Source organism: Stegostoma tigrinum, chromosome 9, assembly GCF_030684315.1.
Source record: "Stegostoma tigrinum isolate sSteTig4 chromosome 9, sSteTig4.hap1, whole genome shotgun sequence".
Lineage (NCBI taxonomy): Eukaryota > Metazoa > Chordata > Chondrichthyes > Orectolobiformes > Stegostomatidae > Stegostoma > Stegostoma tigrinum.
The window spans coordinates 8,282,665-8,295,542 of NC_081362.1; the positions used below are offsets into that span (position 1 = coordinate 8,282,665).

The 12,878-nt window shown below is 40.9% G+C and overlaps 1 protein-coding gene and 1 long non-coding RNA gene across 22 annotated transcripts in view; one reads left to right on the top strand and one right to left on the bottom strand.

Annotated features, from left to right (window-relative positions):
- LOC125455166 (1-phosphatidylinositol 4,5-bisphosphate phosphodiesterase beta-4) overlaps nt 1–12,878 on the bottom strand; it is a 477,523-nt gene that overhangs the window by 123,001 nt on the left and 341,644 nt on the right. For all 20 annotated transcript variants that reach the window (XM_048536853.2, XM_048536856.2, XM_048536849.2 and 17 more), the window contains 3 exons: nt 10,409–10,493; nt 2,301–2,425; nt 152–203 (listed from right to left, as the gene is read on the bottom strand). In XM_048536853.2, the coding sequence (XP_048392810.1) occupies nt 152–203; nt 2,301–2,425; nt 10,409–10,493 (262 nt within the window). The remainder of the gene's footprint in view (nt 1–151; nt 204–2,300; nt 2,426–10,408; nt 10,494–12,878) is intronic.
- LOC125455167 (uncharacterized) overlaps nt 1–12,878 on the top strand; it is a 144,583-nt gene that overhangs the window by 108,212 nt on the left and 23,493 nt on the right. The window contains exon 4 of one of the 2 annotated variants that reach the window (XR_007248170.2): nt 2,531–2,606. This is a non-coding gene — a long non-coding RNA (uncharacterized LOC125455167). Of the gene's footprint in view, nt 1–2,530; nt 2,610–12,878 lie in introns of both variants that reach the window. The other variant, XR_009446119.1, reaches the window with a different exon arrangement.

Consider the following 12,878-nt stretch of genomic DNA (forward strand, 5'->3'; position numbering starts at 1 on the left):
ATAAAGTTTTAGTCACTTGATTATACTTAATAGATTATTTAAATACAAACACAAATACTGTGAAAAATACATTCAGTGCTGATACTTGAACATATTTCAGTTCAACTGAAACATAACATTCGCTTGTTAACAGGGGAATCCTATTACTCACCCACATGATCCATTGTACTCAAATTTCCCCTGATTTAATTGCATGGCCAAATCTGTCATACAACATAAAACATTGCAGAATTAGATTAGGCAGGACAGATATCAAAATGTTGATGTTCAAGGAGAATTAACAGGTTCTTTTTAAAAGAATAACTGTTACATCGATATTTTAAGTTTTAACTCAATATTAACAGCGAAAAGAACAAACAGACTTTTAAAATCTTTGCATGCTGCTTATTTTATGTAGGCTTTAATCAGCTTATTTAAAGAGGGCAACTGTTTCCAATAAAGTGATGGGGAAAGATATAATGAGGTGTGATGGTGGACTGGAAAAATACATGGCACATTTAAAACCTGGAACTAAATTTCAAAGCCAACTACAACCAAAAGCTTACATCTTTTTCCATAACATACCATGAGGGAAGGTGATGAGGGGCATAGACAGTGCTGGAATGTTTCCCCTTGGTGGAGAGATCATTGACCAGGGGGCACAGATTTAAGGTGAGAGCCAGGAGGTTTACAGGCGATGTAAGAAAAAGATTTTTTACCCAGAGAGAGATGGGAATCTAGGACTCACTTCCCATAAACATGGTAGAACCAGCAACCCATACAACATTGAAGAAATACTTAGACGGGCACTTGGGATGCCAAGGCACACAAGGTTCTGTGCCAAGTGTTGGTAAATGGAATTATAGAATAGTTAGGTGGCTGTGTTTGATCAGTGCAAACTCGATGGGTTATGTGGCTTACTTCTGTGCTGCAGACCTCGATGACTCTGTATGAAATAAGTAAATATATTAGCAAGGAGCTGACCAGAGGAAATGGTGTGCAATTGGCACACTTTGGGGAAAAACTGGCCCTTGGCAGAGGCCAGGTAAGCAGTAAGAGGACTGATTGTCCACTTTATCTTTTGAACAAGCTAGAATGGAAGGAAAAGAAGTTCAACACAGGTTCTTCCTGCCAGTGCTGTAGCACTGTTCAAAGACAAAGTCACTGCCTTAACCTCTTGCTCCATCTTGCATTCATTTGGAGTCATTCTGTACTGGCCTCTACCAGAACTGGATATTATAGGTCCAGGCGTCTGCAATGTAGGGCATGGAGGAATATCCCCCACCTCTCATGTGCAGTCATAACTTCATTTTGGATTTACATGCCACATATTGAACAAAGAAATAGATTATCCATGAGATCATTGACAGTGCACCACAGAAAATCTTAAGCACCCTGCTTTAACGTTTATACTTAATTGGAATCAGGCTACATCTTGTCAGTTTCATTGTTGGGAACTCTTGGCAGTGAGCAGAGACCCATGACACTATTGGCAAGGCAACAGCAGAGGTGAAGCCTCCTGAGGCATCAGCGATGTCACTGCTGTACCGAGAGTGGGGGATACTTGAGGCAGGGAACAACTTGCAGAGATCTTGCAGAAGTCCCGGAGCCGTGCTTGAGACCCCAATTTGAACAGAAGATGAACTCTTATTTCAGTAATTTCTTTTTACTCTTTCTGCAATTCAAAAAGTCACCAGACTGTAGCGACAAAAACACTTTTCACTGTATGTTCCTAGATATATGTGACAGTAAAATCATTCCTTCGTTCAATCATTGTTGGGATTTACAATTTACCCATTACATAACACAGGAGCAAACCATTGTAAAGCAAAAATCAATTAGTTCTGAGGTTTATTGCCAAAATAAAACATGCTGTAATTTAAATTACGTTCAGTTCTTCTGAAATATTGGGATTTGCATTGGCTTGGTTGGAAGATTCCCAGGCAGAAATCATCAAAATGTTACACGTGCAACTGCTGTGGTGCAGCAATGTGGTCCATTTCATTTTCACAACTGTGTCCTTTGTCACACAAACGAGGGATTATAAACAAAGCTTGCCCACGTACAGATTTTAATCAAAATTCTGTTGGTGGTGGGCAAACTAGTGACCCGCTTTAAATTAATCCCGTGACTTTCAATCTACACAACACCGTGACTTCACTGTGCATTTTTCATGGCTTTTTCGTTACACAGGCAATTTTGTGCTGGGCCATATGTCTGCCGATGGAGATGCCACTGGCAAATGACTGAGCCTCATTGAAGGGGCATCTGTTTGGCAGTTGCTTCTTGATTCTTGCACAGCGAGTCTAAGCAGTCCCTACCTGGGGTCTGGAAGTTCAGTGAGACCATCTGGCAGCCAGCGTTCCAGAAGATTTGAGGCATGTAATTACTGGAATCCACTCGGCCTCCCTTGGGGTAGATACGACTCATTTGTCGTTTGTTATAACTATGAAGCTCATTAAGGAAAATGAACCAGAAACAGCTGCAACGGCATGTATGTACACATTTACAATTCAACACTGTCATTATTCTTTATTCCCTTACTTTGCAGATCCCATTTTGCAGAAGGAAGAAGAGAGATGATTCAATAATTACATAAATATCATGTTTAGAGGATCAAGCTAACGGTTGTGAGTCTGACATTCTATATGATATTTTCGTTATTTTTATTTTGATAGAAGGCTTCTAACAATCATACAGAGAAAGTGATGGTTTTAGCAGGTATGTCATTCCGGTAATTCTTCGCTCAATAGCTGCAATTCTGAAAAATGCAACTAGGAGTGAAAGAACTTTAAGCGAATTAGATTTTCCCATTGCAACTTGTGCAAAAGCTGAAGTTAGGTTCTGGAGGGCACTTCTCATCCGAGAGAAAAAAAACTGAATCATTACACCCAGTAAGTTGAAGTGCATTGCTAAACTCCTACATTCATCGATGAATAAAAACTTCCAAACAAAATAAATTTTGGAAATATTTTCAAAATATGCCAACTCTTTCTACAGGTAGTGTCTCACTCAAATTCCAGACTCTCTTCCACGATCCAAAGTGCAGCTGATTATAGAATCGCAGGATCCCTACAGTGCAGGAAGAGGCCACTTGGACTATCAAGTCTGCACCAACACTTTGAACAGCATCCCAGCCAGACCCATGGACCCACCGCCATCTCCAGAACACCGCATAGGGGTTTCTAACCCTGGCTAACTCACTTAGCCATGATGTTGCACGTGCCTTTTTTGATGCAGTTATGTCTGTTACACAAAAACAATTCAATGCTGAATGAGACAATTTAAAATGGGGCTACATTCTGCTATATCTAGCTTGAAACGTGTGGGGCTGGATTTTGCTGCTAAAGCAACGATGAAACTATCGCACTCAGTTACTTACGCACAAATTAGATACAGTAACTTTTGGAGCTAGAGATAGTGACATGTAACATGGAGGTTGATTTTTGCTCCTCAGAAAAGCAGCAAGAAAAAAGCATCTGGCTGACTGGGTCCTGACTTGATGAGATTACTGGACCCTAGCTAACACAAATGCAAAATATTAAGCATGAATGCCCTTTTAACGGTGTGGTGTTAATTCTTAACTTATTCCCAGAACCTCTCTGGCATAGGAAATTAAACACGTGAAGTCTCATTCCTTCAGATTTTAATTATTGTTGGAGGTTTTTTGATTGCTTCTTTTATCGTTCATTTTATCTCAGTCCAAACTTTCTTTCCCTTCCTCTATTTTGTTATCTGAACCTAGCTTGAAATTGAATTTGCAATTCTTAATAGTTTGGACAGTGTGCAGTGCATTACTGAATCCTTAACTGGAAAGTTTAATGTAATACACAGTTGCTTCCTGGGCAAAGCTTCATGTAATGTCATGGAGGTTTACAGCATAGAAACAGGCCCTTTGGCCCAACTTGTCCATGCTGTCCAGTTTTTACAATTAAACTAGTCCTATTTGCCTGCATTTACTTCTTAACCCTCCATACTTATCCCATCCCTGTACCTGTCCAAATGTTTCTTAAATTGTACTCGCCTCCACCACTAACTCTGGCAGCCCATTCCAGATACGCGCCACACTCTGTGTCAAAGAACTGCCCCTCTGGGCTCTTTTGTATCTCTCCCTTCTCACCTTAAAGCTATGCCCTCCAGTTTTAAACTCCTTTACCATGGGGAAAAGCTGTCAGCTAAGCCTCTCAAGATTTATAGACCTCTATAAAGGTCGCCCCTCAGTCTCCTATGCTCCAGGGAAGCAAGTCCTAGCCTGTCCAATCTCTCCTTAAAGTTTCCTTAAAAAAAAGTATAAGTCTGTGGGCAAGTGAAAGTTTAAGAATTAGCTGCTTTGGACCGTTCACTGTTTACAGAAAACAAAAGGCCCTTAATCTCAGATTTGTATCAACACCGATGAGAATCCAAGTTTTAAAGTAATACCCTTCCATTATTCCACGTTATCAATTAAACGACATGAGAATACCATCTATACATCGATAATTACATATCTGAAAATTAAATTTTAGTTCTGCATTGCTATGTTTTATACATTAGGTATCAATTTTGTTTTATCAATCAGAAACAAAATCTGAAAGAGGAGAAAAAGGATAAACTCATGAATGTAAATTAATTGATTTTTTTTGTGTTCAGGGCTTTTATTGCCACCAGCACATTTGTATTCACTTTCCTCTTGCTACAGCTCATCTTCTGCAGTGGTTGAAAATTACACTATTCGTTCAATTGGCTACAGTTTTTTTAAAAAATCACTCATTATAAATGGCATACGTGTTTGCTTAATGTGAATCTGAGATGTGAACAACATCAACATATTATTGACAAAAATCTGCAAGGCATGAGTCAGGCGTGGAATACTCAGATGGAATACTCCCCACTTGCATGAATGAGTGCAGGTCCAAAAATATTCAAGAAGTCCAACACCATCCAGAATAAAACAGCCCCCGCTTGATTGGCAGTACATCCACAAATTTCCACTCCCTCCACCACCAATGCTCAGTTGCAGCAGCGCGTGCAATCTACATCAACCACAATTCCTTCCATCAGCATCTTCCAAACCCACGATCTCCCCACTTGGAAGGGCAAGGTAGTGTACACTTGGGATTACCACCAATTTCAATTTTTCTTCTGAGCTACACACCATCCTGACTTGGACCTGTATTTCCGTTCCTTCAATGTCACTGGATCAAAATCCGGAAACCACTCTCTGACAACACTATGAGTCCACCTGCATCACATGGACTGGTTCGGGATAGTTAGGGATTGGAAATAAATGCTGGCCTGGCCATTTCTTAAAACTTGAACAAATAAGTGGTGCCTTTCAGAACCACCTGAAGCAATTTACAACCAATTAAGTACATTTTGTTTTGCAGTCACTGTCCTACGGAGGAAACATGGTAGTCAATTTGAATATGGCAAGAATCCATGAACAGCAATTAAATTATGAACAGGTAGTTTGTTTTGCCATGTCGATTGAGGGATTAGTAACGGCCAGGACATTATGGTTGACTTCTGAGATCTTCCTCAAACTAGCAGCACATCCACCTGTGAGGGTAGATAGGAACGTTGGTTGAACTTCTTTCAGTCAATCTGTGGAATCCTTTACTGCTGAGGGTTGCCAAGGCTATATCAGTAAAAATCTCCTTGAATTTTTTCGAGCAGTAAGGGAATCAGGAGTTATGGGGCAATGACAGGAAAGTGGAGTTGAGGATCTCACTGAATAGCAGAGCAGACTCAATGGGCTGAATAGTCTACTTCTGCTCTCGTGTCTTATTAACATTGCATTAGAGATACTGCACCTTCAACTGTGCTGCAGCCCTTAAGTTCTGCAGTCGCAGGCTTAAATTTTCTGATCAAGTCATGGGAGTTGGACGTGAACTCAGCACCTTCGAATTCAGAGGTGAGAGTCCTATCAATGGAACCATAGCTGACAAAGTCACAGATTTCGAAGTTTACAGCCACATCTTCAGGCTCCACCACAAACTTCACATGGGAGAGCAATTCCTATCTGCCTCTTAAACTGCCCTCTAAATTTCAGGCTCTCCGTATTCTACAATAGAGGTCCTTTTGCCTCTGTTACACAGCCGCTGATGCGAAACTTAGAAAATCCTCCCGTTTATTGCAAAGGGATCAAATTCAGATGTGGTGTTTGGACTCTTCAGTTGTACAAACCTTTGGTGCGACCACATCTCTAGTAACACAGTAGTTTTGGCCTCTGAACCTCATGCATGTCCCATCGGCCTTAAATCACAGGGCAGAGAAGAGATTCACCAGAACGATACCAGATCTTAAAGGATTAAACTAATGAGCATGAGTTGCACAATTCACCCTCTTGAACTGAGGATATTTACTGGTGCTCTAAATCATTTTTTTCAGGGCCAGATACGTCACTTGGGAGTTTTGCATTAGCAAAGGAGATTCAGTGTAAAGTCATGACAGGGTCAGGCAACATGATGTCCCAACTCCTATACTCAAAGGACTGAGCAATGAAGGCAAGCATACCAAGTGCCTTTTTAACCACCCTATCACATACAGGCAGGGTGGTTAAACGTTTGGCACACTTTCCTTCATTGCTCAGTCCTTTCAGTGCAGGAGTTGGGACGTTATGTTGAGGTTGTACAGGACATTGGTGAGGCCTCTTCTGGAATACTGTGCCCAGTTCTGTTTGCCAATTTATGGGAACGGTATTATTAAGCTGGAGAGGGTTCAGAAGAGATTTACCAGGATGTTGCCAGGTATGGAAGGTTTGAATTATTAAGAAAGGCTGGATAGATTGGTACTTTATTTTCACTGGAGTGTATGAAGTTGAGAGGTGACCTAATAGAAGTTTATAAAATAATGAGGGGTACAGATAAAGTTAATGGCTGTTGTCTTTTCCCTCGGATGGGAGATTTCAAGATTAGAGAACACATGTTTAAGGTCATAGGGTAGAAATTTAAAAAAGACATGAGAGACAATTTTTTTTTACACAGAGGGTATGGAATAAACTCCCAGAGAAAGTGGTAGATGTGGGTACAATTACAATGTTTACAAGACATTTGGATAAGTACACCAATAGGAAAGGTTTGGAGGTATATGGGTCAGGAGCAGGCAGCTGGGACTAAGTTAATTTGGGATTATGTTTGGCATGGACTGGACCGAAGAGTCTGTTTCGGTGCTGTATGATTCTATGTCAATGCTTAGACTTGTGAGTTCTGATGGTCCTGGGCTGAACAGGGCTGAAGAGTTCGCTCAGCCATAGATTTTCCTTCCATCAATAATCTGGACAGCTATAATTTTCGTAGGAAGTGTAAAAAGTGTGTAAGCGATAAGGCATGTATATTTATTTATTTATTAAAGCTTGGATTTTGAACTAGAGGCATGTGGGTTTTGGTCTGTGTGTATAAGGGGATTCAATTATAAACTGAGCAGGATACTTTTCTAAAGCCAGCGTGATGGAGAGACCTGCTAGGGTTATAATGGGAATGTTTTTGCTTTGGGATAGTCTTATGAATGGACAGAATAAACACTGAGGTCTGCTTTTTACTTAGAAGAATTAGAATTTTTTTTGCTTTGGTAAAGAACCCATACCTGGGAAAACGTATGTTCGTCAGTTTACAGAACTCCTGGTTGAAATTAGATGTATGAAAAGATTTCTCGTAGCAAAAGGAGTTAGTTCAGAGAAGTTATGAAATAGATTACCTCAGTGTATGGATTTTAGTTTACAAGTTCCAGACCAGAAGTGCTTGGTTAGAATCTCAAAAATCTTGTTTGAAGGTGAGGAAAACTAAGTTTGGTTGTGTGATTAATCAAGGAAGAGGCCATGAAACTCCCAAGATCAGGAATTGAAAGCAACAGGTGAGCGCTATAGATAACAAGGTGTAGAGCTGGATGAACACAGCAGGCCAAGCAGCATCAGAGGAGCAAGAAAGCTGACGTTTCGGGCCTAGACCCTTCTTCAGGAGGCCCGAAACATCAGCCTTCCTGCTCCTCTGATGCTGCTTGTCCTGCTGTGTTCATCCAGCTCTACACCTTGTTACCTCAGATTCTCCAGCATCTGCAGTTCCTACTATCTCAGGTGAACTCTACACCTTGGATTAACACAGTGAACCTTCCCTGGACTGCATCCAATGCCAGCATATCTTTTCTTCGATAAAGGGACCAAAATTTTTCACAATTTTCTCGGTCTGGTCTACCTAGTCCCTGTACAGTTCCAGCTAGACCCCTCTATTTTTATACCCTATTCACTTTTAAATAAAGGCCAATATTTCATCTGCCTCCTGCAAAGTGGTCTTTCGCCCCATTAGTTTCCTCAGTACTTTTTTTAATCTCATGATTGTTGTTGTTTTTATTTTATCCCCACTTTGCTCCTTGATTATTTAGTATTTTTGGAATGTTAACAGCGAACATTTCTTGGTTCCCCAGTATTATTTCCCTAGCTTCATTCTCTAAGGGCCTATATTCACTTTGGCCTGCCTCTGCCTTATTAAATATTTAAATAAGTTCTTACTGTCCATGTTTTGTTACTTGCCAGTGTACACACAAAGTTTATCTTCTCCCTCAAATAGATTTTTTTCGACATCTTCTGTTAGGTTTTAAAACTTTCGCAATCATGCCGTTATCTTTGGCACATTTTATATTTTCTTTCAATTTGATACTATCCTTAATTGTTCTTTGGGAAACATGGTTGGTTTATTTCTATCCTGCATTCTTTGTCCCTGACAGGGACATAGTTTTGTTGTAAATCGTGAATTATTTTCTTAAATGCCTGCCATGGTTCATCAACCCTTCTCTTCTGCCAAATCCTTTCCTACTCCATTCCGGCCAACTCTGTCCTCATTCCTTTTTAATTACACTCACTTAAGTTGTTTCCAACCCAGGTTCCTCACTCCCAAACTGAATGCTAAATTCTACCAGGTTATGATTACTGTTTCCTTGGGATCTTTGACTCTGAAATTATTTAGTAAAACCTGTCTCAATATACTTCTCAGATCCAAAATAACTTGTTACCCTTTTCAATCCACAATATACTATTCTTGGAACTGTTGAATACATTTTAGAAGTTCTTCCTTGCGGCTCTCTCTCCAAATTTGATTTCTGCAATCTGCATGAAGATTAAAAGCATGAATGATTAATGTACAGCTTTCCTGGCACAGCATCACTGTCTCCTGATTTATTTGCTGTCAGACAGTACAGTTACTGTTAGTGAGCCAATAGACTACTGTCACTAGTGTCTTTCTCCCACTGACATTTCTTACTTCTACCCACACGTATTCTACGTTTTCAGATCCAAAATCATTTGTTGCTGTCTTACTTATTCAAGCTGATATTCACGAAGATCGCTCCAAACACCCTGTCCAAACTGCCTTTAATTTGTTCTGAATTTGACATACATTTAACAGCAGGTAGTTTTGTCATTTTTTCCCAACTTTGACTGTGTATGCTGGTTTTTTTTTCAAAAAGGTTGGTACACTGTTCCTTCCTTTACCACTTTGGTTATTGTCAACCTAGAATGCTGCGTCAGCCTATGTTCTCCCATTCTGAATGTCTACCCATCCACCCTCCTTTAATTTAAAGCCCTCTCTACACGCTTATTCTACTTGCCAGGACAGTGGTCCCAGGATGATTCTAGTGAAGCCAGTCCCATTGGTGCCAATGACCCATGATCTGAAACCCCATTATTCCACATCAATCTTTGAGCCAGTGTATTAAGACTCACTGAATCTTCTTTAGATCTACATCTGAAGACCGACATGCTGACTGTTTATCAAACCATGACAAAGGGCCATGAGTTTTAGTGATGAGTAGGGCATGATGGCAGATCCTGAGTTTAAGTGAGCCAGAATAATGATCAAAACGCATGCTGTTGGTGTTAATCTGATCCAGAGACTCAATGCTAATTCAACTGAGCTAATGGGCCCTGATATGAGGTTGAAATGGTGACTGTGACAATACCTCTGGTTGGTTAATGTTTCACTCGCACATTTCAATCTCTTTAAGATTCACATCCTCCCAAAACCACAAAAAGTACTTAACCACGAGGATGGGAACACAACTTGATTCAAGATGTCTCTCAATGCACCAATGATGTTATCCAGCGGATATATAGCATGGCCACTTTCTGCCTTCTTCCTTTGTACTCCATCAAATGAAAAAAAAATCACAGTATGGGGAATTGTAAGAGCGTCGCACAGTTGACCTCTTCCAGTGTTAATATCATGCTCCATTAAACCAATGCTTTCATCCACTGAATATTTCATGTGGGAATGTCATTGAAGCTGTTCTCATCCTTTAGATACCATTAAATCAGCTGTAGCAATTACTGTAGTCACTGCAAAGCAGACAGGCAGAGTCAAAACATGAGCTCAGTATGCAGTGTTTGTCGCTGAGCTACTCAGGCAGCTTTGCTGCATCTGTTCAAGATGTGCTGCCTCATTCATACCACCACAAAGGATACTTGACGAACTCTATTGCATGGGTTTTCAGGTACCCGAGTCCGACTGATTCATTGAACGAAGACATGTTGTAGTGAATATTCCGCTCTGCAGAAATATGGATTCACAAAGCTAGGTTAGGAAGCAGATATGCCTGAGGCAGTGAGTACAGGAATGGCTATTTCTTCAAACATGTTTGGTAGTGGTGTTATTGCTGAGGGTCACGCAGTTTCTGCATTTTTCCTCTGACGTTTGGACACTGAATACTTGCAGTGAACCACTGAGTCAGAATTCCCGCTGCTGGATATGGCAGCATGAGCATAATGGCTGTCCTAATTTCGAATGCACTGCCCGTGTAACATTACTTTGCTTAAAAACTTAACCACAAAAGCAATTAGACACAGGAGTTTTGGGGGCTACAGTTGTCCTCTGCGTACCAGTGCAGGTGATAAATATTCCTGAAACAATGTGTATTTAGAAAACGTTTATCTGCGACCTATGTTGCGATGAAAGCGAACGATTACATGGCAGCAGATGTAATAGCAATTTGTTCGCATTGCACAGAAAACAGCAAATGCAAGGGCACTTGTACTGCAGTGGCACTGCCCCTACCTCCAGGCTAGGAGGCCTGGGTTCAAGTCCCACCTGCTCCAGAGGTGTGCGATAACATCTTTGAACAGGCTGATTAAAACATTGACTGTAACTGAAGTCTACTAGGCAGCAAAATGCTGCAGAGATGTTGCGAAAGGATCGAGGAAAAAAAATACACTCTAGACAAAGAAAGGGGTTTATTGCTCCTAATGGACAATGGATGCATTTTCAACATGCCCCGTTCATAGAATTGTTTCCTCCCTACAGTGTGGAAACAGACTATTTGACCCAATAGTCCACACTGTCTCTCCGAACAGCATCCCTCCTGGAACCATCCCCTACCTTTTTCCCTGTATTCCCAGGCTAACTCACCTAACCGACACATCCTTGGACACTATGGGGAATTTAGCATGGCCAATTTACTGGGCATATCTTTGGACTGTGGCGGGGGGGAAACAGCAGCACCCAGCAGAAACCCAGGCAGACATGGGGAGAATGTGCAAACTCCACACAGACAGTCACCTGAGAGTGGAATCAAACCCAGGTCCCTGGCGCTGTGAGGCAGCAGTGCTAATCACTGAGCCAATGTGTCACACAAGTGGTATCTTGTCTCTTCTTACTTACCAGATGCATGTTTAGGGATCACTTAAAAAGTAAAGCGGTGCAATGCTTTTCATAACAGCATTATAAGAAATGAAGGAGAAGCAGGTTCATTAAAAACCAGTGAAGATGGAAGAGCTGAAAATGTTGGAATAAATGAAAAGTCTAATACTGAGATGCTTGCATAATGCGACATGGAGAAAGCAAAGTGTTATCATTGTTGCCATCAAGTGGTGAGCAGACTTCAGTTACATTTAGTAATTATAAATGAGACTATTACAATATTTAAAATATCTGATAATGGATATCCAGGAGTGGTCATAAGCCTCCTTTATTAAGCAACGTTTTTTGTCACTTTTAACCTTGATATCAAAATGTTTTCCACTGCAACATTACACATTGTATTATTTGCTTTATGGTTGCCTTGCTCTCTTGCCTTTGTCTTCTGTATTTAGTGTATCACATCATGCCAAATTTAATTCCCTGCTCCCAAAAGACAACACTTCCTGCAGCACAGTGCCCTCAGTACTGCAGAGAAGAGTGGGCCTTGATTTTTACACTCTGCACGAGAGGAAGGTTAGCGTAGGGCTTATATAATTACTGGTAGGGCCGTGGTAAGACGGGACAGACAGGACAAAATAATGGAGGCTTTGAAGGCTCTGTGGTCCACACTGAGGGCTAGTACTTGAGAGTTTTTAGGGTTAGTATCTGTCTAAAATTTAGTGTTTTGTTAATTATTTGTTAAATATTACTCTTTAGGCTAAGAGAAACTTTATTAGGCCTTAAAACAGGGGTAGAGCAACTCTTTCAGAGCAGCTGCAGCTGCTTAGTAAAGTGGCTGGTTAAAACTGGCTTTAGGGTTCCTGTGGTAGCATCCCTGCCTCTCAGCCAGGAGACCCAGGTTCAAGTGTTGCCTCTTCCAGAAGTGTGTAATAATAACTTGGAACAGGCTGATTCTATAAAAGTATGCATAAAACTGGCTTTCTAAAGCTTGAATTCAGTGTTCTCGGAAGCACAAAAAGAAGACCTCTTCATTGAGAGCTTGGCTGCACTGAAAATTGTTTTGGCACCACAGAGTGCAAAATGGAGGCTTGGCGAAGAGGGAAAGGAAGGGTTCCTTTCTTCAATCTTTTTCCGCCTCCAAGAATTAGTTCTGACATTGGCACGGAAGAAGAAGTTGATCAGTGACGAACCAGTAAATGTTTCCACTTGCCCTAATTGTAATAAATAGCTTTTCCAAGCTATGGTATGGCAGGTCAGCTCAGCCAACTGGAACATACAACTGGCAGCAAGCAGAAAGTT